Below are 26,121 nucleotides of genomic sequence, written 5' to 3'. Positions count from 1 at the left end.
TAAAGTATATGCAGCTTAATAAAAACCACAATTATAAATACTTTGTGGATCACGGCATACTCAGACTCTGACCCTTCTAGGCTGCTGTTTATGCTGGTCACCACAAAGAACAGATGCTGGTTAGGCTGTCTTGTTTGTGAGGCCAGAGCATCAGTATGCATCAGAAGTGAACTCTATACCCAGAACTGCTTTCCTCTAAGTGGTGGTTCTCAAGCTTCTCAATGCTGCAGCCCTTTAATACAGTTAATCCATGTTGTGGTGACCCCCAGCCATAAAAGTATTTTCACTGCTACTTCATAACTATAATTTTGGGGCTGTTATTAATCATAATGCAAATAATTTTGGAGAAAGAGGTTTGCCAAAAAGGCCACAACCCACAGGTTGCAAACTGCAGTCTAATGGGAGAGACAGAGTAAATGTCAAATGTAAAGTATAAATGTTCAATGTAAAGTATTCTCAACAAAACATCCCTTTAACAAGCTTTCTGTACTTGTTCACTCTCTATGAATCAGGCCTCTTTTCTCTAACAGCTTTTCCCCCTATCCAAACTCACCTGCAAAGAAAGTTATTGATGAACTCTCATGTAATTTTAGATTCCTTTGAAAATGAAGAATATCTAAAGAATCACAAACATTTAAAAAAAAAAAAACTCCGTTGGTTATGTTAATGGAACTCAATGGTAGATCATTTCTGGGATGTTCTCCTTTAATAATGGAAGGAAAGGAGGGAGTAAGGAGGGAGGGAGAGAGAGAATATGCAAGCTAGAAGGAGGGAGGAAGAAGACTCCAGTGTCCTGCAGCAACTGGTGGGATAATCTCTTTGATCACATTTAATACAAAGCTAAAACATCTCGTGAAATTGTGTCTTAACCTTTGAATAAAATCAGTATCTGGCTTCTGTGTTTCTCCCATGACCATGCAGCATGTGTAAATCAGTAATAAATCCATCTCCCCCAAGACAAAAGACAAAACAAAATGACATGTGCCAATTATCTCCCCCACCCTCCAAACCATATAAAGGCACACGGTAGAAAAAGCATAAAGGTTTTGTAGTTTCTTGAAGGCCGTATCATCCCTTTCAAGGCCAAAGGTGGCAAAGTTTCTCAGAAGCCAGGTATGTCTTCCTCCCCGCCCTTCAAACACACACACACACACACACACACTGTAGCTAACATTTTCTTCCTGATTAGTGTGTTGATGGCTTTACCTGGGCTGACTATATTTTTACCACAGTCCCAAAGCACAGAGTAGAGCAGAATCTCTGAATATCAGTTTGCCCAGAGTCCTGATGGCACTAGGACACAACACAGGCTGAGACTTCTCACCACCTGACAAATAATAGGTCTCTGTGCAGTACAGCTATGGAAGTCAACCTGGTTTCCCCTTTCTCATATATAGAACATATGCAAATCTGACCAAAAAGATGTATATGAATCAACAAGCTAGGATCCCTCATTCTCCTTCATAGAACTGATTCTTATGTTAAAAGTGGCCAGGAATGATGACTCCTGCCTGTAATCCCAGCATTTAGGGAGTCAAGCAAATTTGAGGCCAGCCTGGACTAAATAGTGAGTTTGTGAGCTAGAGAATGAGAAATTGCCTCAAACAAATAAACAAACAAACCCAAGTCTAACTTGGCCACGGGAGAGCTTTTTAAAAATAATGTTCCCTTTATCTTTAAAATGTCTAGACTGAAGAGAAGCCTGGTGCCTCATATCTTTGATCAGATCTCTGAGTTTGAGGGCAGCCTGGTCTACAGAACTAGTCCTGCTAGTCCTGGACAGCTAGGCATATACAGAAAAGCCCTATCTCAAACAACAAAAAGTCTATACTGAGACAAGATATCCTTATAGACAGAGCAGCTGTATAATTTCTCTTCCCAGCCTTCTTTTGCTTGTATGTATGTTGTATAAATGTATACATGTTCAGGTATGCTTGTGGTTGTATGTAGTCACCAGAGGTCAACATTGGGAGTCTTTTTCAATCCCTCTCCACCTATTATTATAAAATTTTGAAATTGAAATGTAATTATATCACGTTCTCTTCCCTTCCCTCCCTCATTCCCAGAGCACTCTCTCGAGGTCATGACTTTCTTTTCTTTAATTGCTGTTACATGCACACATACACAAAAATATGTAACTCACTCAGTTCATGTATGTTTTCAGGCCACTTAGTATTTATTGGACAACAAATTAGGTTCTTCCCTGAGGAAGACAATTTACCCCTCCCTCAGCTTTCTTTAGTTGCCTTTAGTTCTCTATGGGTAAGGCCCCCATGAGATTCTTCCCTTCCATGTTCTCCTGTCTAGTGGTGGTACACTGTTTCAGGCCGCGTTTATCTTGTTTGTCAGGACAGTGCCTCTTACTGAGCCTGGAGCTTACCTCGTTAACTATACTAGCTGGCCAGCAAACTCTGAGGATCCACTTGTCTTACACCTCACCCCAGACAAGTTATAGATGTGTCCTGCACGCCTAGATATTTACATGGGTAGTACAGATAAACCTCAGGTCCTCCTGCAGGTGTAGTAAGCACTTTAAAGACTGACTCACACCTCAGACTAGCCCGTTCTTCCTTCATAATCATAAGCCTTCTAACATGTACATTTTTTCTCATTTCCAGAGTCCATGACCTCCGCCTGTTCTGTCTAAAATTACTTACTCTCCTATCCCCATGAATAATCCATTAATACATTTCAAAAGGACTCTGGAAAACCCAGGCCATCGAATCACCCTTACTCAGAGGCGGACATGCTCATCGTACCCAAGACAATGGAACTATGGCCCTGAAGCTGGCTGTTTTCTGCTACCAGATCCAGTTCCTGTCTTGAACACAGGTGAGAAGAACACAGACAATCTGCATGGCTATCTTTACTGCTGGGGAAGCGGAATTCCAGTTCTCTCAGCATGCTCTGCTAAAGGCAAAGTCTCTTGAATTCATAGCTTAAAATAATTAAGCCAACAGAAACAAAATAAAAGCATATAGTACCAAAAGAGTTATAAGGAAAACAAAATTGTTAAGTTGTTTATTTGTTTGTTTTAAGACAAGGTTTCTCTGTGTAGCCTTAGTTGTCCTGGAACTCACTCTGTAGACCAGGCTGGTCTTGAGCTCACAGAAATTCACCTAATTCTGCCTCCCAGTACTGGGACTAATGGCATGTGCCACCACTACCCAACTTTTGAGTTTTATACCTAAGCACTACTCAAAAAATCTTTGGCTGCTTTTTCTGCCATGCTACACACAGCACATGACCGGAAATCCTTCTGTGATCGCTAGGTTTACGGCTCCAATAATTCTAAAATGTACTATCTCCATTGTAAGCAACTAACAATTCTAAATCTGTTTTCAAAAGACTTTCAAGGTATCCATTTGGATGAATATACCAAGCAGAATAAGACTTTTGTTAAAAGAAAAGCCACGTTTTGAAAACAACTCAGAAAGAGAAAAGAACAAGAGACAGACAAAAAGAGAATTAACAGAAATGCCCAAGGAGGAAGCTCGAGTGTGACACACCAGAGATCTGTAGTGCCTTCCAAATGCCGTTTGGTTTCTTCATAAATCAGCAAACATTCTAAAAAGGAGCCTCTGAAAGTTCTGATCATTGAAGAAACACATTCTTTCTGAAATAAAAATCCCATAAGGCATCACTTACTCATACTAATTACAATGTATTCTAATTTCTCAACCACTGGTGGTGACATACTAAGTTGATGTCATAGCTTACCAGTGACTCACACCCCAAGGCTGAGAGCCCTTCTTTCTAGAAGAATAACAACATTTCAGAACATAGAAAAAGTTGCCAAACTCTAATTTGGATTAATCACACACTGAGAGCATTTCAGAGTGATCTGAAACAAAAGGCAAACACATAGAAAAGGTAAGATCTACATTAAGAATAAGTTTCAAACTAAGAGGAGCAGCTCAGAGGAAACGAGGAACAGGGATACTTGAGTGAGCAGAAGAGCTCTTTCCACTTATCCTCACTCCAGACGTTGTAAGTATTAAGTATTCAGTCTTTCCCTAACACTGGAACAAACCATCCAACCTACAGTATTTATATGACACCTTGCTCCTGATCTTGTCTTTGATGAGAAGTTTGGATTAGCCCTACATGAGGAGGGCTGGACCTGTGAGGATTGGTACTGGCACCTTGTCCTGACTCTGGCTGACATCCTAAGCAGAACAGTACAAACCCAGGTCAGGTGGAAAACAGCCTCCTATCTTTTGCCAGCATTTAAATACGTAATACCCATAGGAAACATCATGAGGTGGAAAGAAAAGTACTCTAAAATGGTCAGTGATTTTTACCAAACCATCATTCTTACATGGTCTAGAATACTGACAGCTAAAGTAAGAACAGGCCTAGTGGTTATGGACAGGTAACTGAGAAGAAGACCAACTTAGAAAAGAACCAGAGAGGAAAAGGATGGGACCTCAAGGCAAGTAATAGCTAGTCTTTAATATACAATCAAATACCTTCCAACAGTTCTATCAGTAGATATGCAAGACTTCTTATACAGGTATGAGTTTAAAACAGATAACTTCAAAATCCCTGCCATCCAACTCAGCAAATCTATAATTATTATTAGCTTAAACCACAATGTCCAACAAGTAGGGGCTATTAGATGGTCAGATGCTTTTCTAGGTACCTAGAAGATAATCTGGCTCACCAACAAACATGCACCAGATCATGGATGCCTCTTTCCCAGGTGGTAACTACACCGTGAAGAAAAAAAAAAAAAGTTTGATTTTCAAAGTGAAAATAGTTTTACAGGTACATGTCAATATCAAAGTTTCAATGTGTATGTATGTAGTTTCAACAAAGCTTCACTTAATAATACTGTTTAAAAAAATACCAGCACTGGGGCTGAGGTACAGATTAGGAGTGGAGTGCCTGCCTAGCATGCAAAGCTTTGAGCTCTGTCCCTAGCACCAGTCAGGAAAGCAACAAACTGTAACCGATTTCCCATGTATTTTTAAAAAAAAACTTTAAAACCTACTTTATTATAATGACCACAGGCTGTGCAGTGTTTCCTAGGTTTCTCTTTGACCTTGCTTTTCCACAGTATTCAAGCTTGAGTGCCCTGCTCCCCTTTCCCTAAGTCAGCAATCAGTACAGAGCACTGTAACAAAGCTTTCAAGGGCACTGGATCTTCACGTTGCTATTCAAATAACCTTTGCCGCACTGTGGAATATGTCTACCTCCCCCTCAACAACTTCAGCTACAGCCTAAACAATCTCTGCAGATTCCTTAATGACTTCATTTCCTTCTTTCCATTAGCTAAGGACATTCACTTCTAGGCTTCACCCTCTCTGTGGTAGGGCCAGAATTCGTGCTCCTCTCTCATTTCTTACCACAAAGCTATCTGACACAAAACCCAAGAACTGTAAAGGGATGGAGGAAGCGCCGGGCTACTCACGTCAGATTTCGAGGACATGTTCTCCTCCACGTCTGAGTCATTGGGATCCACGATATCATCAAACGGTGGCAATGTCGACTTCTTCTTCTCTGAAGTCTCACTCTCAATTTTGACCTTTCCCATCTTGACATGAGATTTATCTTTTATCTGTTTTTTGTCAGCAGAACAAGTGAGTATCAGTGGGGGCGCACTAGAAAAACTTTTAAATAAAGCCTCCGAGCTACTCTTTTTCCTTTTTTTGGCTGAGAGTTCTTCAGAATCTGAAACAGGGGGCCTTTTACTAGGAGCCTTCTTATCCTGCTGTCCACTGGTGACGGTGAGTAAGTTACTGTCTGCTTTTGGCTCTTTTGACATGGGTTTAGGTTCCTTGAAGGCCATCTTAGGAACTATTTTTTCTTCTTTCAGTGGTTTGTTTTCTTTGGGTTTCTTGGAGGAGTCTTTGGAAGATTTGTTGTGATCCCTGGAAGGTTCTTTGAAGGCACTTTTATGTTCTCTGGAGTCCTTAGAAGGTTTTTCCTTGTGCTCCTTCATTAATTTGTGAGGCTTTGAAAAACTGGTACTACTGCTGCTGCTGCTGCTGCTGCTGCTGCTGCTACTGCTGCTGCTGCTGCTGCTACTGCTGCTGCTGCTGCTGCTACTGCTGCTGCTGCTGCTGCTGCTGCTACTGCTGCTGCTGCTGCTGCTACTGCTGGTATGAATGCTCCTGTTAGGGTCCTGGAAAAACAAAAAGAAAATCAAACTCTCAAAACAAAATCTGTACAAAGAAATCTAAGACAGTGGTTCTCAACCTTCCCAATGCTGTGACCCTTTAAAACAGTTCTTCATGCTGTGGTGACCCCCAACCACAAAATTATTCCATTGCTACATTATAACTGTAATTTTGTCACTGTTAATCCACATTTCTGAGATGCAACCCACCGCCCACAAAGAGTCTTCACCAACAAGTTGGGAACTGATGATCTAAAGTCAACTTCCGTGAGCTCCAGCTACATAAAATGCCCCCCCCTTTCTATGTTCTCAACCCATTCCTAAAATATCCCAAATATTTTAACTTCAGTTCAATAGGTAGGCATAATGTATGTGAAAACCAGGGGGAAAGGTTACTATGATCAGAGAGTTTAATGAGACAAGCTGTCTTCTCAATCACTGGAAGGATTTAATGATTTAAAACATTTATATTCAGCAAATGCTAACAATAAACTTGTTCTAGAAGGTACAAAAAATTGATAGCACATGGCCCCACTATAAATAACTATGGCATATCTATGACTGATGGGTATTAAAAACACCACCTATGAAGTATGTAACAATAAAACAAGGGGGCTATTTAGTTCTGCCAAGAGCATGAAGAAAAGAATATACCCGAATTCTATCTAAGGAAACCCCACATGTAAACTAGGGCCTAGATCATAAGCAGACTACTGCTATTAGAAACAGAATGGACAGCACTGATTGACCAAAATCAATAGACTAAATAAACTGAAACAAAGAGGAAACAAAACACAGACTACATTCAAGCAGCAGCATCTACCCAAAGCATGAGCCTGAGACAGGAGAAAAGAAGTCAAGATAACACAATGAAGCCATGTTACATGGAACCCTAAACAATCCTGCCATACAAAGAACCATAAAGCCACCAAGAGAAATCATTTTGAATGTGAGTGAAAACTCTTTTTTAAGCCAGTTTTTTCATCAATTGAAGAATATCTCTTTATCACTGAGAACAAGAGAAAAACAGCAGAAAGTAATAGACCACATCAAAGACCTTAACTATCAGATGGACAGGATCTTCAGCAATTCCTGCTGTACAATCCTGAGAAGAAGCAACCGTTCCTATTTTATTTTAAATCTGACCAGTTTTCTTACTCATCATAATACCTGAAAACATACAACCTAAGCTGGAGAGATGGCTCAGAAGTGAGGAGCACTGGCTGCTCTTCCAGAGGACTTGGATTCAATTCCTAGCATCCACATGGTGGCTCAGAACCCCCTATAACTCCAGTTTCAGAGAATCTGATGCCCTCTTCTGGTGCCCACAGACACTGTACATACATGATACAAAACCACACATTCAGGAAAAAACATCTACTTAAATAAATAAAATTTAAAACGTGTACACACAAACACCCACGTATGCATAAAACCTCTACACAATCTATTTACGAGTGAAATCTAAGTCTATACTTATCGTATTTGTAAATCTTTACTATTAATAGCAAAAATAAGAAATAACAGGTGACCCTGGACATGAAAAATCCACATCAATATTAAAAGAATAGTTCTTTCATGCTCAGTTCAACCTCCTAATGGCACCAAAGACAAATTCCAGTCAGAATTTCCATCTCCAGGTTCATGATCCTTCACTTCTAGCTAACTCACTTAAGCTCAATGCTGTATAACCCATCTGATAGTTCTTAAATATCTGGGATGACAAAAGAAAGAGAACGTATATAGGGACTTTCAACAAAATGAGCAATCTTCTATTTATTGCCTCTATAGGAGAAGAGAAGTGGGTATCTCTGCTCACTGATACACATCAGAAAACAATACCCTAGGTGCACATCAATGTCCAATGCCAGTGGAAACATGAATTTTTGTTTCCTACAAAATCAACTGTCCTCTATGTATTGAAAAATAGTTCAAATTATCCTTTTCCAGAAATGAGCACTTGGTTTTAAAATTACAAAAATGAATAAAGCTACCAAGCAAAGACTTGTTTTTATACTTCAAACTAGCTAAATAACTCTTGACAAAGCATTTTAATCTGAGACTTTATAACATGCTACTAAATATAGAATTCATATTACTGAAACTTCGTTATTTAATAAATTCTATTACAGGACATTTCCTGGCATGTTAAGCAATAGTATGAATAATTAAAATAACATATAATGGACAAACTAAATTAAGGAAGAACATTTTCAAATCTAATATCCTTAAGATTTTTTTAATTGGTTTGTTGACTCACTGACTGTTGGCAATTTGCAATCAGTTCACTAACAATATTGCAGAACATCCAAGCATTGGTATTAAACATTAGAACTATATAGAGTATTACACATATTTTAAAAATATAAGTTCTTAAACTATCAGTATACTTCTAATGTTACATAGTAAAAACCAATAAACATCAGGAGGTGGGGGAACCTCTACAGGGGAACTTAAATTATTTATTAATAAAATCTTTCTAACAGGAAATTCTTAATAAAGTACACAGTGGTGGGTCAGAGAGATGGCTTGGCAGGTAAAAGTGCTTGCTGTCAAGTCTGCATTTGATCCCCTGGACCAACACAGTAGAAAGACAAAAACAGACCTACACCAGGAGTCCTCTGACTTCCAGAGGTGATGCATTCATGCACGCATACACACAGTGGAATACAAATTTATAATCACCATACATACATGGTAATGCTAGATACAAAATTTTATATGATAGAACATTTATGTTCTTGTCTTCCTCCCATGCATATAAGACTAGGTAAGAAATACAGAATTATACTTGAGCTAGTCTTGGTATTTAGTGTATTCTTTTATTGACCCAAACAAGCCAATGGTTTCACTATTCTTGCTGTTTCTCCCTTTAATCAGTATCACCTTACTAACCATTCTTGGGTGTGAGAGGAAAGGCCAGAATTCTCAGCACTCAGGAGAATAGACATATCTTGGTGAGTTTAAAGCCAGCCTAGTCTTCATCTACACTACAAGTGCAAGACCAGCCAGGATTACATAGTGAGGCCCTGTCTTGAAAAAAAAAAAAAATCAAATAAGGACTGTAAAGATGGTTCTGTGGTTAAGAGCAGATGCTGCTCTTGCAGAAGAAGGGAGATTGATTCCCAGCACCTACATGGCAGCTCACGACCATTCATAATGGGTTGCACTCCAGTTCTGCGGGACTGACATGCTCTTCTGATTCCCACAGGCAATTCATGTTCCTGGTCCACAGACATAAATATACACAGGCAAAATACCTGGACACATAAAATAAATAAATCTTAAAAAAATTAAATGAGATAATTATTTCTAAAAGCCTTCTTTGTGCAAAAAGTCAAATTGAAGACAAATACTTTCCATAACAATGTCCATGGCAAAATTCAGAAAGTAACAAAAGTACAGAGGTAGTCTCCCTACACACAGAGAAGCATTCTCTTTAGCTTGGGCTGGTAGCAAATGACAGTTTCAGTACATGTCACCAGACTCTACACTCCTACACATAATAAACGTAACACAGTAGCTTAGACACACAAGCATCCAACCGCCACTGACACAGAATAGAAGCTGATCTACCTCATATATATGGAATTTAGTCAGGTTTTAAAAACTCGTTTCTGAATCATTAACCTCAACATTAAATGCTACTGAGCAGCAGAGACTAATTACCATTCTAGGTGAAGCTTACACATGTTGTATAATTCAAATCTCTTTGCCTGAAGATGATTAAGAGCCACCGAGTATCGAGTAATCCAAAGAGAGAGCATGTGCATAATTCAAATCTCAAATATGGAAAGCAAATGACTATTTAAACATGAATACACATGCATTTGCACTAACTTTGCAACCTGAGAAGCTAAGGTACAGCCTTTTCGTCCATGCGATTTGACTGAACGCCTCTTTGTTTTAATTTTCTGGGGCAGAATGGTCTCGTTAGTGTGCAATTCCATCTAATCGGACTTGTCTGTAACTCTAGCAGATAGACAAAGAAAAAGAGAGGTTGTGAGAAAAGAACTGGACACAGAAGGGCTTTCTGATTATGGGTGGCTTTAATTTCCCTGCCTTCTTCCTACTGACAACTCAAAGCTGATTCTTCACTTCCCGTTTCCTCTCTCTGGCTTTCTTCTGTCCTGCTCTAACTGGCCTTCTACATTGAGGAAGATTTTCAGATTGGTGGAACTTGAATTAGACAAGTAAGTAATGATCAAATGTTTACTGATCAAAACCAGTAAACTATCCTGGGTGAGTTTATCTGTCCAAACATTTAACCAGGATATTTCTTACAACCTGCAGTGTACTTCAAGTTGTGCATATGAAAGGGTAAGGTAAACCATGATGTTCAAAAATAAACTTCCAAAAAGATAACAAATATCAAAGAGAATACCAATTGAGGATATAAATAAAATATAAAAATTGATATTCTGTAAGGGAGGGGGAAAGGCCTTGAATTTGTTCTACCTTTCTTATTTCAATTTAAAGTGCAACCAACCCAATTGATTCCTCTTAAGCCAGAGTTCTGGAAGCAATAGGCAGGGAAACTTGAAGGATGGGCCATAGGTTTGTAGGAGTCTTGTGAGAAAGAGCTAGCACAGGATCTCCTTAACTTCAAGCTAGCTCCAGACGGGTTTAGCATGCAGGTAACTGCATGGTAGGGCTAGCCTCTGGCCCCCAGAATACCCAGTAGGATGAAGAATCCACTGTACTACAGGGGCTAAGGAATGCAAGGAAAGCAAAGAGATGCATAAAGATATAGATGGGTGTATAAGTGTAAGCATGCTTGCTGCTGCCCTGTGCACTGAAGTTGCCCGCACTCTGAATCTCTTAGCCCCAATGCACATCTAGAAAGTGGGGAAGAGCTAGGAAGCAAAGACCTAATAGATGTTCTAGAGAAGACAGATGAAGTATTGACATTAAAAACACAATTAAGGATAACAAAGACTAATAAAGACGTAATTTAAACATAATCTAAAGCTTTTAAAATTAGGTTAAAACTGAAAATTAAAAATTATCAACCTGAATAATTTACTATGGCAAGGACAAAAAGAAAAACATAACAACCAGTGACAGGAAAGAAGGGTAAGAAGAAAGCCCACAGCAAAGAAAACTCACAAGAAGTGAATGGTGGGAAATAAAGGACCCAAAGAACAGAGGGGCAACTTAGCGAGCCACAGGACAAGTTCTAGAAGAGTCTACAGAAGGAAGAGAGTGGCACAAAAGAAAAGTTCTAAGAGCTAAAGAAAAGTCTGCATCCTAAGCTCACAGAGTTCTGCAACACTCCAGGAAAACTACTGATGAAAGACACACCTACACATGTTAGCTGAGATTTTTAAACTTAATGGATGTGCAACTGGAGAGACAGCTCAGTGGTCAGGACTTCCACAAATTCTGCGTTTGGTTCCCAATATGTGCATCAGGAGGCTCATCACTACCTGTAATTCCAGCTCCAGGAGACCTGATGCCTTCTTCTGGCCTTTGTAATCAAATGTACTCACATGCATACAGAATATTTAACAATGCATTAGAAAAATCTTAACACACAGGGTGGTGGTAGCGCACGCCTTTAATCCTAGCACTTGGGAGGCAGAGGCAGGCGGATTTCTGAGTTCGAGGCCAGCCTGGTCTACAGAGTGAGTTCCAGGATAGCTAGGACTACACAGATAAACCCTGTCTTTAAAAAAAAACCAAAAAAACCAAAAAAAAAAAAAAAAAAAAGTCAAAAAGAAAGAAAAAGAAAAATCTTAACACTTCAAGCATTAAAGAAAAACTGGCAAGTTACCAAAGATAATTATTACTTAAAAGTAGGACGAATCGACTGAAATTAGAATTCTCATTTGTAATACAGGATCTCGAACAATAAAAATACAATGTAGATGTCTGGGAGGGAAAAGCCACAACAACAACAACAACCACAAAAAACAAAACAGAATCTACCCTTTATCCATCTTAGTTAATACTGACGTTTATGTATATTACATTTTTCTCTAAACACACATTACCTGTAATAGTTCATAAATTCGGTATAATGAGAATAATAACCATGGATTATATGATTATAATAAATGCTAAAATAAATTTAAAGTTTTATTTATTTCTAGAAATTTCCATTTATAATAGTTTTATAGCTTGCTTCACTGCAGATAATGGAAACCACAAAAAGTAGACTTGTGGATAGTAGCGGAAGGCTATATAATGCAAACATCACATACACAAGCAGTGTGAAGGAAGAATCTGCCGATATTTAGTGATTTAGAGATCCCACTGGCCATTGCCCCAGCCCTAGGAAAAAAACTCACCACATCAGAGAACAGATCCTCTACACAGGGAAGATGGCAATGGGCAAACACAGGAGTGTACTCCTTGCAATCTACACAGAACTAAACCTAAACAGACAGTAAACCATTTGAACACATGTCCTACTGACACAGAAGAGGTATAGCAGAAACCTAGATCCACAAAGCTAAATTATCCACCCAGAAATTTATGAATGGCAGGGAGAGAAGAAAAGATAGTGAATTTTCTGATATGAAAATAGAAGAAAATATTATAGTAAGGTATTGAAAGGGACCACTGTTAATAATGACAGGGGAAAGTACAGAAGTATCACACCAAATAGCAGAAAGTGAAACCAACCAGGCTAGCATTTTAAAATATAAGCAGAACCAAGAAAAATAAAATATTAGCAAGTATAAACAATGCACAGAGAGTCACTAAGAATCAAACCTGAGGGGCTGAATTATTTCTCTTACTGACATCATGTGAGACAGTCTAAGGTCACATACAGGCTATGAGAAACACAGAGGAAGCATCATTTGACTGCAAAATAAAGGTTAAAAAAACTGGATGAGCATGAGATATCAGCTCAGTACAAGTAAGAGAAAGCACAGGCTGTGTTAGTATCAAGCAATGTGGAATTCAACATGGTGAGGTAGAAAATTCGTTAACAGCTAGTGAGACTTACAAATAAGGAAAGTAATTTAAACACTGAAACTAACAAGAGCCAATAAAGGTTAAAAATTTTACCAGTGGGTGGGAAGGGGCCTAAAAGAACATGGCTGACCTGGAAGAGGTCATTTGAGAATAGCAACTGGAGTCTTTCCTTCAGGTACAATCTGAGTGGCCAAAATACAAAAAGAACATGAAGGGTCTGCATTGAAGGGTTCTACTTGCTTTGACATTTTAATAGCGTTCTACTTTTTACTCAACCAGTAGCAAGAACTCTACTGTATAGATATCATGGAAATCAAACAAATCCAGCAAGCCAGCCTTTTCTAAATTTGATCAGGAAAGACAGCGGGCAGTTTAGTAGAATGCCTTAAATCTCTCAATTTCCCAGCATATGTAAGATACCCAGGCAGTACAGATATAGCTCATTTATAGAAATGGAGATGTCAGAACTTTACACAAATAATATAAGATGCTGCAATCATCCTATTGGTTATCTATGAACCAGCATGCAACATGAGAAGGAAGAAATGATATTGACTATCCAGAGAGAGAATCTAGACAAGACAGACTCCCCTCAGCTACCTTGATTGAGCTCTGTCACTTCTTCATTACAGCAGCCTGACTTGAGAGTAGCCATGAAGAATTTCTCTATGTGGAAAGCAAAGAGATGAGGAATTTAAAGAGTTCACCCATCCAAACTACTCACTTTAGGAGGGTCAAACGGTGGTAATATGGTAGAAAGGTTAAAGTTGGGTAGAGGGCAAGGAAAGAAAGCCATTCAGAGGACTGTTGACTACTTACTGAATGAATGCTTATTCAGTAGGCCTACCAGCAGTGTACCCAAATACAAAGGTACCCAAAGATACACTTATATGCATGCACTCACACACCACACACACACACACACACACACACACACACACACACACACACACAGAGAGAGAGAGAGAGAGAGAGAGAGAGAGAGAGAGAGAGAGAGACTGACTGACTTAATGGTGGAACTAAATTCAAGTCCAAGTAGACTCGAGTGTCTGTAGACTTAACTATTGTATTTCTGTGGACTCTACAATAAAGCCATTGATAAAACAAACAAACAAACAAACAAACAAACAAACACATCTGTCTGCCTTGACCTGAACAAGAAATATAAGGATGGGAATAAAAGTTCAAGAGCTCAGTGACTGAAAGAATGGTGAACTCCTCAGTAGTGTCATCAACTGTCAATAAAGTTCCATTTACTTCCAGGGTTGGGGTAGACTATAGGTGTTTGTTGTTTGTTTTGGTAGAGGTAGGTAGATGGCAAATAATTTATCTTGAAATCAGAGACAGTTCCTCTGTATACTTTGAGAATGTTGAATTTGGATCATTTAGTGCCAAATATTTTAAGGCTAACAGACTTATTAGAAGAGTTGTATTTAGTAGGCTTCTGTGATACTTCTTGCCTCACAACTAAATTAAGTGCACAATTAAAATCCTGTAAGTTGGATGAATTAACATTTCATAGTAACTAAAATCAAATACTAAATAGGAATCTCCAAAAATATAAGATAGAGACAGATAACTAGCATATCCTACAAGATCCCATATAGGAAGTGATTGAAAAATAAGAATTTGAAAGATTAGCTCAAAAGACAAATTGACAATGAAAAACACAAGGAATTTTCAAGCCACAGAAATAAATGCCTGTAAAAATATTTCATATATTGTCATATACTCTCTGTGTTTGTGTGTAAAAGCTTCATAGATATAATTCCCCAAATCTTAAATCATAAATGCTTAGAAACCAGAAAGGTTTTGACAACCCACATGAGGGAGTTCTGAGCATGAACTCAACACTGCAAGTGGAAGATTCCAAATAAGTTATAGTCACAATTCAAAGAAGCTAAAAATATTGCTCAGTTTAAAAGAGTCACATTTCAGGACTTAAGAAATACCTCATTGCAATAAAGTTTCTGCTCAACAACCATAGAGACCTGATTTAAAGCCTCAGAATCTAGGTAAAAAGCCAGGTATGCACACTGAAGCATGCCTATAAAGTCAGCACTGGGAGCTGGAGCCAGGTGGATTCTGGGAGCTCACTGATCACCTAGTAGTTGACATGGTTATCTACAGGTTCAGTGATAAAGTCTGTCTTTAAAAGTTAGGTAGAAAGCTATAGAGGAAGACACCTCACATTGGTATCTAGCATGCTGGGGCCAGGGTAGAGGTGGCACATTTAGACATTCCTGGACCTGTGAGAAGTAAGAGACAACTGTAGGAATCAAATGTCTACAGAAGAGAGACAGAACAAGGATGTAAAAGTCCAGTGTGAATCAAAACCAAGCCTGAAAAGTGGGACTCCCTACGAGCACACTCTAACTTAGTCTGCATCTCTCAAAGCCAACATGGGACCTACAGAAATCAGCAGCAAACCCTTACAGATTTAACAGTGGGAACATTCTGAGTTGAGGCCTTAACATTCCAAAAGATTAGATTGTATTTATCTAAATATAATATGAACACACAGTTTTAAAATACCCTAAATACAAAACAGTCACCATGGTCTGAGATAAAAGAATTTCAGATATATAACATTATATAATAAAAATTAAGGGATATTTTAAATGTCCAAACAATAAGAAATAAGTAAAAATAAGCACAAAACAATAATTAAAAGTAATTGCAGTTGAAAACAGTAACTCATGGCAAACTGTGCAAACTTAACAGGATTAGTGAACTAAAAGACAGATAGGAAAACCATTCAGAAAATGCACACAGATATACAAAACCTGAAATTATATAAGCTCTTAAAATATTTGGAGAATGAAATAAAAGCAACAAGACTCTGAGCAAAGACTCAGAAAGAGTAAAAATATAAAAAAGTTCCAATGATGAAAGATTTCCCCAAACAATAAATACCACGAATCCATAGAAATTATAATATAAAAATAATGATATATACAAAAGAGATTCACTCTTAGACCCATTCCATTACTAATACTCTGCTAAGGGAACATAGCAATAAATGGCTTTTAGTGACATTCTGCTGTACCTATACATAGTGCCTCACCCACTCTCATCAGAGAAGTATCCGCAGAGACCCACAACTGGACAATGTGCAGAAAGTGAGAGACTTTGAGCACTGAATCCCAAACGGGATGTTTTCATAAACACCCCCCACCTCTGCCAGTATCACTCAAGGCTCCAGGATCTATGCAGAAGATTATACGGGTTAGAGGGCTAAAGCAGATGGACTGACTGCAAGAAAACACTGACATGCAATGAACGCACAGAGACTGGCAGCACCCACGAGAACTGTGCAGGTTCTTTCCAAACAGGGTCCTAACACTAAGGGAAAGTAAACAACGTATCAAACCCCTAAAGAAGTGGCTATTTGCAATTGATACTTGCAGGGAAAAGTGAAATAAGCCCCCCCCCCCCCCATTGAAGGAGTCACAGATATATCAACAACACGCCAGGGGAGGCTCCATGCCTAGTAGTAGTTTGCAATACAAAACAAACTCAATGGTATTTTGTGTGGAGTTTGTTTTGTTTTGCTATATTTTTGTGAGGTTTTGGATGACTTTTTTTTAAAAAAAAAATGAGAATGAACATAAAGTTGGAAGGGTAGGGAGGTGTGGAGGAACTAGGAGGAGTTGCAGGAGGTAAAAACATAAACTTTTTACAACAACAGAGAAAGACAAAAGAGAGAAAATGCAACTTAGCAATGGGAACTTTACAAAGGATAAATATACCTGAAAACACAACACCGAGAAACCAGGAAAGAATAATTTTATCTTAACAAATTTAAAAGTAAATTTTTAAGGAAGTGTGACTTATCAAAACTGATTCCTACCCATCCTAATATAGTAATCAGAAATAGAACTTTATTAATATCAGTGAAGTAGTTTAACCTTCCTACAAACACAACATTGGGACCAAGGATTTTAGAACCAAGTTCTTGAAAAAGAAAATTGAATTTTACGGAAAGTCTCCCATAAGTAGTGGAAAGAAAACACTATTTGATATAGTTAACATTACCAAAGCAGCAACGTAAGCCAAGAGTGTAAAATAAACAGACGAATCTAACTCAATAATGAGTTATTGATGACATATCAAGATGAAAAATTGAATACAATAGCACAATCAACCCAACTGCAGTGAGGACAAACTCCTAAAGAAGCAATCTGTGCTTAATTCAAGAACTCAAGAGCAGTTTACCAGGGTAAAATGCCTGTGAAGGACCACAGTAATAGACTGAAGGAGAACAAAAACATCAAGCTTCCTTAAGTAATGCTGAAAAGTCGTCTAATAAAATCAAAATCCATCCCTGAATTTAAAAAAAAAAAAAAGTTTCTTAATTTGATATGAACTGACATTCTCTAAAGATGCAGCATTCATATTAAAATCCTCCAGCTGCTTGATCTTGGCTGACTGGACCATTGTGACTAAGCAGAGATGGAATGTGGTATACAGCCAGAGCCAAAATCATCCTGGGCTATATTTGACCCTTTAAAAGCCAGATACCCCAACTTTTGTCGCTGACCCAACAGTCTCATTACTAATAGGTACACATCTCAGAACAAACCATTCAGCTTAGCAGAACTCTTGCCTCCACCAATCCTAAAGGTAAGAATATTAAAGGATCATGCTGAAGCCTATGATAGAGCTTGCCTTGGTTCACCATTTCTACTATCTCCTCATGCACCCACCAATGTAATTACTAATGTGTTTACTTATGACTTTCTCTTGTTCTGTGACTATAAAAATTCATGTACCTGCTTGCATGGTGGAACATGTCAAAGTAACGTGAATCTATGTTTTAGGACTAATGACAGTCACATTTGGCTAAGAATGAAAGATTTTATTGCCATTAAAATGGAGTCATTACTTTGTTCCCATACTGACAAGAGCAATTACAAAAATCTCATGTGAACAACACTTCCAATGTTAAACCATTAGAACTGGTCCTCTTATAACCAGGAACATAAGTTTGTCACTGGTGCTTCTACTGACACGTGATCAGACAGTATAGAGAACAGCCGAAAGAAAGACAAATACTCATGTATGTCTATCTATACAGAAATAGCCATCACCTGCAAAGAAAAAAATTACTGGAATTATTAAGTTTAAAAAGATGACCAGAATATGAGACACAAAGGTGAACTGCATGTTTGTATGTCAGCAGCAATAAACATATGAAACAGGGAACGGGATTAACCAAGCAGACAGTAAGGAGTGCTCTGATGCACTGAGTGGTAACGAGCAGCTGTACTCATAAACACAGACCAGGAGGGGCTTCCCTGCACAAGACCTACAGAAGACCAGGCCTGTGGAGCTGTCCACATGACAAGCTGCTCACCAGTCTCTGAGTAGCTACGGATGTTGCCGAGGGTAGGGATCATTTTCGTCAGTGCTGTAACTACGGCCATACTCCAATACATACCCTCTCATCCATGCTCATGGAAGCAAGCACACTTAAATTCGGAGGGGTAGCAAGAGATGAAGAGAGGGGAAAAGAGATAGGAGATAGAGAAAGAGATAGAGAAAGAGAATAAAGATAGAATGCTAGAGGTGTGTGTGTGTGTGTGTGTGTGTGTGTGTGTGTGTGTGTGTGTGTGACACAGACAGACAGACATAACTTTAATTCTAACATTCAAAAGGCCAGCCTGGTCTACATAGTGAATTGCAGAATGGCCAAAGCTACACAATAAGACCCTGTCTAACAATGACTGGTAGGAAGGAAAGAAGGAAGGAAAGAAGAAAGGGAGGGATGGATGAAGGGAGGGAGGCATGCAATTCACAGTGACCTCTATGGAAGAAGGGGTCCAAAGCATAAAGGGTTAAGAAAAGAAAACAGAGGTGACCAGAAGCACAGTACATACATGCATGGAACTGTCAGAGGATGTTTATCTTTGTAAAACGAAGTAACTTTCCCTCTGTCCCCAATAAGTACCTAGAAATAAAACTTACAAGCAGAAAGACCTTTCCCTAAATTTAATTAACATTTTTAGATGCACTGAAAAAGGCATAGATAAACGATAGATTAGGTTCATGAATGAGGATATTCCATCACTTGTGGATTCAGTAGAACGTCAATACAAACCCTACCGGTTTTCCCAAGAACTTAAATTGATCCTAAAACTTAGGTATAGAAAATGAATTTATAGTAAAAATTGTCAGGCCCCATAGTAAGCAGCCTTGTAAACTGTCCCTGGTTCTAACACTGTTGCTAAGTGCTGAAAACACAAACAGACTGACCAATGAGGGGAAACTTTCTCCAAGAGACTTACAATTGCAGGAAAACCAGTGTCTGACAGGGGAGATTATTAGGGAAAGTATAGACAACAAATGCTGGACAGGAGTTCTACCACAGGAAAAAAATGTACATTGAATTCTTAGCGCATACCTTCCATGAGGTGAATTCTAGATGTTTAAAGGTATTTCAGTATTAGATAAAAATGCTACTTGGAAAAGAACAGGCAATCTACTATATGTTGAACAAATACATATTTGCATAATATTCTAATACCAGAAGAAAAGGAGCTCAAATTTTATAGTGTTTATTGTATTTCTGACAAGAATTTAAAAAATGTAGATACTTGGTTGTAATATTGCAGAGGGGACTGGAGAGATGGCTCAATCGTTAAGAGCATTTACTGGTTTTACAAAAATAAATAAATAAATAAATAAATAAATAAAAACTAAGTTTGACCCCCAACACCTACAGAAGGCAGCTCACAGAAGCCTGTCACTCCAGCTTCAGGAGTCTGCCACCCTCTTCTGTCCTCTGCAGACACTTGCACTCATGTGAATAATCCCAAAGTCACACATGTACATGTTCATGTAAAAATACATACACACACACACACACACACACACACACACACACACACACAAACACACACACGAATGACAGGAGAAATGGCTCAATTGCTAAAAGCACCTGCTACTCTTCCAGAGGACCCAAGTTCGATCTCCAGGACTCATAAAGCATGGTTGATTGTTCTGTGACTCCAGCTCTAGGACCCAATGCTCTCTTCTAGCCCCCACGGTCAATGTACACACACACACACACACACACACACACACACACAGAGTCATACATGCATGCATAACACTCATATACATAAAATTAAATAAACATTTAAAAATTTTTAACAAAGCCAGTCATAATGGCTTAATCCTGTAAAAACAGTATTTGAGACTAAACCAGAAAAATTGCCATGAGTTCTAGGCTAGACTGGACCTTGTATGAAAAAAAATATATATATATAATATATAAATAAATATATATATAAAATATATATATGAGTATATATATATATATATATACTCATGGAATAACAGAAACCACTCAAATTACATTTTCATCTGGAACTATCTTTGATAAAAGATACAGAAACTGATCATCTATAATGGGGTGGTAGGTAGTATAGAACACATTTGCTAGGATTTCTGTTTTGCCCTTTAAAGCACTAGAGCTATTCCAGGCACCAAATTCTGCAGTGGACAGCCAGCAGAACTGTCCCATGTAAAGAAAAAATAATTAAAAGAAAAATATAGCCTGATACATTTAGTTTGTACAATCTAATAAAAATCAGCTTCAAGCTGAGTAGATGGCTCAATTGGTAAACTTCCTTTGATGCAAGCATGAGGCTCTGAGCATCCCCCAGAACACACATTTAAAATGTCAAGTGGATGCTTGTAATCCAAGCCCTGGGAGGTAGAGTCAGGTGGTTCTCTGGGCCAGACAGTACAGCTGAATCAGCAAGCCTTAGGTTCTCTGTTCAAAAAACAAGATACTGAGTGTTTGAGAATGACATCCAACATTGAACTCAGTCTTCTACACACATGTACACACATATGAGCATGTATGTGCTCACACATAAACACACATACACAAACACACACACACACACTTATACTTTCAAAGTGCAAAGTACTACCATACACAAGGCCTAGTCAATGAACAGCACAACAAGAAAGAAAATGCAAACCCAAATATTACATCCTTTGGCACACTGTAATGTGAATTAAGTGAAATTTCTGCTTTGTATAAGTATTTTCATCATTCACAATGAACTAGTAACACCCACAGATTTCCTCGAAATAAACGTTATTATTTTTGTAAATTTGACTCATGTCATATCCACTATTACTTTTTGTTTTCTTTTTTATTTGATTGACTGTTGTATTCTGGTGTCTGGAGTAGTGACTGACCCCTAATAGGTGCATAACAAGTACTTGTCTTTGAATGACTTCTGTAACTTATTGAGCATTATAAAGCATTATATGTAGTAGACTCTGGGGGATATCACATCAGATAAGTCATAGTACCCGTCCACACAGAGCTAGCATAAGTCAATAAATCAAAATAAACTGTGCAGTCCTTATTTCTGAATGATTCAATTCCCAAAAGGTATTAGGTAGAGACTAACAAAGTATACAACAAGGTCAGGAGGAAGAGCAATGGGAGAAAGGCTTCTGAGTAGTGGCTGACGGCTATTTGTTCACTGGGAGAATGGCTGGATACAGGACTATAGCTAGAATATCTTTTTGTACCAATTAAATAGGAAGTATATAAACCTGATTAGATACAGAAATTAAAGCACTCTTACAAGTGAATAAAGGCATTTTAAATGTGAAAATAAATGTTTATCCTTGTAGACTGTAGCCCACTAAAGAGGTATCAAGTCACAGTCACAATGTAATGAAAACAAGAATAATCTCGTTTCAGAAATAGTGGAATATTTGTATTTTCTCAAATGTTTCCCAATGAAATGATAAAAGAAAGCAATATGTCAGAAAGCATTGAGCCAAGTGCAGTCAACATGAGTGTCAAAGAAATAATAATAATAATAATAATAATAATAATAATAATAATAATAATAATAATAATAAAAACCATGCCAGGCAGTGGTGGCGCACGCCTTTAATCCCAGCACTTGGGAGGCAGAGGCAGGCGGATTTCTGAGTTCGAGGCCAGCCTGGTCTACAGAGTGAGTTCCAGGATAGCCAAGGGCTACACAGAGAAACCCTGTCTCAAAAAACCAAAACAAACAAACAAACAAACAAAAAAAAAAAAAAAAAACATTTGTGTGACATGCAAAAAAGAGCATACCACCAACTCACAATGTCCAACCAAAGATGCATACCTAAACCTAGTCATAAGGAAGTTACCACAGGCGCTCAGGTTGGGTTATCTACTCAATAACTGGCCGAAAGTCTTAAAAATAAATTCAAGTTCATGAGTGTAAGAGGAATGGAATCCTAGTGGATGGAAGCTAAGACCTGAAAGTGAAATGCTATGGACTGGTTACACACTGGATCCTTTACTGGAACTACTTGAGAAAAAAAAAAAAATGAATGGGATCTGAGGGTAGTGCAATGGTTCTAATTTCCTGACTTTGACCGTTGTATTGTGATGTCATTTGTGGGTAGTTAGTGCATCTACCCACAACCTAATGAAGTAGATGGTGATTAATTCAGAGAGACTCACAACTGGTCAAACTGTAGACATAAGTCCCTATGGGATGGCCAGCCACCAATCACATACCACCTCCACACCAGAGCCTAGAGACCAAGGCAGAAGAGGATGATAAGACTGCAACACCTAGGACTGGGAGACAGAAGGAAGCAGTGTCGTTTGGATATGATTAGGACCACCGCAGTCACAAAATTATAGCAACTGGTTACCTGCACAAGACTTTCCCAAGGTCAAACTAGCCAACATTTCCATTATGGATAAAGAAAGGGGCTATGAGTCCCCATAAACTATTGATGTTTGAGGGCTTCTGGAGGAGGCAGACTGTTTTCTTTGAGGGTATGGCCACTGGATTCTACTTCACCCATGAATGGTATATGGGCAGTACAATAGGGTTATTTTTTTTTAATTGACAGAGTTGCTACAGGGTGGCATTAAGAAGAGTTAGAGGGGAATATGATGATCAAATATATTGTATACATACATGAAATTTCTTAAAGAATAAAAATTTAGTATTAAGAATGTTGGAAGAAAGTTGCCATTTTCTCTACCTAAACTGTATTTTCAGAACCAAGAGAAATATAAGGACCCGGAGTACTCACTGAGATGTGAGTCTAAAAGAAGTAAACAGAACAAAGGCTACTGCTGACAGGTGAGCCACCCCGATCTGGCAGTTTATCTGTAGGGACTCACATAAGACTGTTGTGTTGGCCAGTGACACTAGGGGGTTACTTTAACTCATTTATGCATTTCTAAAAGAAAGTGAGCATTACACTGTGCTGGTGCCAAAGCAGTGAAAGTCAGTGAAGGAAAGTCCTGACTAGCATTCCTTGGGTGATTGATCATCTCAAGACATGATACCTTATTCTACTCATCTGTAAGATGGGCCCAATGGGTGACAGTGTCTATTCTGCTGAGAGTCTGCATAACTCACTCCCTCAAAGCTGTGAAAATGAGCACTGACTCATGTGTCTAAGATCTAAACGTATTAATGATAAAGAAGATGATGGGTTGCCATGGTGTTGGCCTCTCCTTTTACATCAGCTCGACCAATTCTCACAATGACAGATTTTGCAAAGTCTTGTTTGTGTCAGCCTTGGCAAGCAGATTGACAGAAACCAGACTAAGCAGCAAGCACTAGAGGATCTGTTTTGAGTCTGTCCCTTTCTACATTCACTGAATCAGCAGAAATGAGGATAGGTGTGCAGGAAACCAACAGAAAGGAACTGTGCATGTCAACAATTCCTGAGGGTTTTATTACCTGTCATGGCTGTGTAGAGAAGCAGAGCCCTCCACCCACAATGTCTGAGACTTTACTTCCTGTGCTAGTTTCAGGACAGAGATACCTTTGACCTGAATGTATTTTCACTTAAGAAAACATAAATCAGAACAAAGATAGAATTATTGCTCCTTTTTAATTAAATAAAAGAGAACTGAAGGTAAACTCAGAGTATGTGTATAAATCACAAGGATCTCCTGCAAAGTATGAAAAGGAAGCAGCAGAAGAGTTTAGCCACAGTGTTCCCAGGAAGGACTGCAACGGGGATAAGAACTCAGGAGACCTGGCCCTGGCTGAGGAGTAAAGAACAGAAACCAAATTTCCCCTATCAAGAGCTAAATAAGAAATCTGGGAAGATAAAGCACAGAAAGAGCACAAGAAAAACAATTCAGCAAGAACAGGCCCAGGTCCTAGACCCCAGCCCCAGCCCCAGCCCCAGCCCCAGCCCCAGCCCCAGCCCCAGCCCCAGCCCCAGCCCCAGCCCCAGCCCCAGCCCCAGCCCCAGCCCCAGCCCCAACCCCGACCCCAGCCCCAGCCCCCAGCCCCTCTGAACAACTGCATCTTATACTGGAAACACATCAATACTGACCTGAAAAGTTCAATGGTATTCACCTTGCCTATGAATTCAGAGTTTAAAATATCAAAGGAGAAAATTCCACTGTGCTTAATCTTACAATAAGTAAATAAATAAATAAATAAATAAATAAATAGCAGGGTGTGGTGGGATATGCCTTTAATCTCTACAATCAGGAGGCAGAGACAAGCAGATCTCTATGAATTTGAGGACAGCCTGGACTACATAGCAAGTTTCAGGACAGTTAGGACTGACTACATAGAGACTCTGCCTCAACCAACAAACAAACTAAAATAAGAAATCACAATTTTTTGTGTGTGACACTCCCTCTAGCATTACTTAATGTCTTCTGGTTTCGGCGCCATAATCTTTCAAAGAGTAAGCCTGGTTTCACACCCTCTGCCATTTGAAACCCCTCACTGCCACAATGGTACTACCAAAAGATTCCTGCACTTAAACCAGATCGGTGAGTAGCTATGAATGTGGGAAAGTGGTTACTCTAAGGGGAACATCACAAAGCAGAGTGGTAGAATAAGGCCAGACAAAGACTCTGAGAGCATGACTATTCAAAAGTAGGGGTGGTGGTCGTGGTGGTGTGGTGATGGTGGTGTGGTGGTGGTGTTGGCAGCAATGGCAGTGGCTATGGTGGTGGTGTGTAGACAAGACCAAGTGTCAACATCAGGTGTTTGTCTCAATCACTCTCTGCCTTAGTTTTTGAAACAGAGTCTGTAACTGAACCTGGAACTCACTAACTTAGCCAGAATGATGGTGGCCAGCAATGTTCAAGGATCCTCCTGTTTCCACCCCCCAGAGCCGGGGGTTACAAGCACATGCTGCTTCTGTGCCCAGCATTTTATATGCATACATGGGAACGACTCTGCCATCTCCCTAGCCCTGAGGAAAACCTTACTTAATATTTTCACAGGTGTTTCATCCAAATTTTCTCAGAGTAATTTTGTTTAATAATAAACACATATTTTCCCATGAAATTTTAATTGTACTATTTATGATTGCCCAAACTGCACGAGGTAGGGCAAGGACTACTTAGGATTCCATTGTGATCATCCAGCTATGTCATGGTTCTTGGGCTAGGTTTGTTGGAATGGAGATAGTGGGAATAGTTGTGTTTCATTTGCCAAAGATATCACAGACAGCACAGGGAGGTGGACATTCTTCTGTTTTCATTACTAAACATCCCTGAGTTACCAAGAGTTGAAGTTCCCAAGGGCAGTTACATTTTTACTAGACCTTCATTTAACTCATGCTCTAGCAAACCATTTGGTTCTGTGGACTGGACTTCTTTACATTATACAGTCTTTCCACTAAGGAACATTTGATACTTCATAATTTCATAATGCCAAAGGCCTTGAAATAGCCTATAATGAGAGGAAAGGCAGAAATGATACTGACAGAGATAAAATGTTTTTTAAATACACACTACTATGACCTATATTAAAATATAAATCTTTCCAAGCAGCTAGTCTTAGCTTATTAATCCATCATCAAACATCCATAGGTACACATAAAATGTCTATGACTGGTTTCAGATGAAGAAGCCAGGAGTTTAGGTAAGAGCATTGCTGCAAGCCAGAGTCTTCAAACTCTGGTCACATACAAGAACTTTATTATGACTCAAAATTAGCCATCATAATTCCTACTGTCAGAACTATTAAGATAAAATCTCAAGTTCTTGCAAAACCAGTTCCCTTACTCGTAATATTACTATCACCACA

At 38.8% G+C, this 26,121-nt stretch overlaps 1 protein-coding gene across 2 annotated transcripts in view; it reads right to left on the bottom strand.

Moving 5' to 3' along the window:
* Mllt3 (MLLT3 super elongation complex subunit) overlaps positions 1–26,121 on the bottom strand; it is a 251,859-nt gene that overhangs the window by 59,751 nt on the left and 165,987 nt on the right. For both annotated transcript variants that reach the window (XM_034502646.2, XM_034502648.2), the window contains exon 5: positions 5,417–6,130. In XM_034502646.2, the coding sequence (XP_034358537.1) occupies positions 5,417–6,130 (714 nt within the window). The remainder of the gene's footprint in view (positions 1–5,416; positions 6,131–26,121) is intronic.

Source organism: Arvicanthis niloticus, chromosome 5 (assembly GCF_011762505.2).
Source record: "Arvicanthis niloticus isolate mArvNil1 chromosome 5, mArvNil1.pat.X, whole genome shotgun sequence".
Classification (NCBI taxonomy): Eukaryota; Metazoa; Chordata; class Mammalia; order Rodentia; family Muridae; genus Arvicanthis; species Arvicanthis niloticus.
This window is presented reverse-complemented; position numbering and strand designations above follow the sequence as displayed.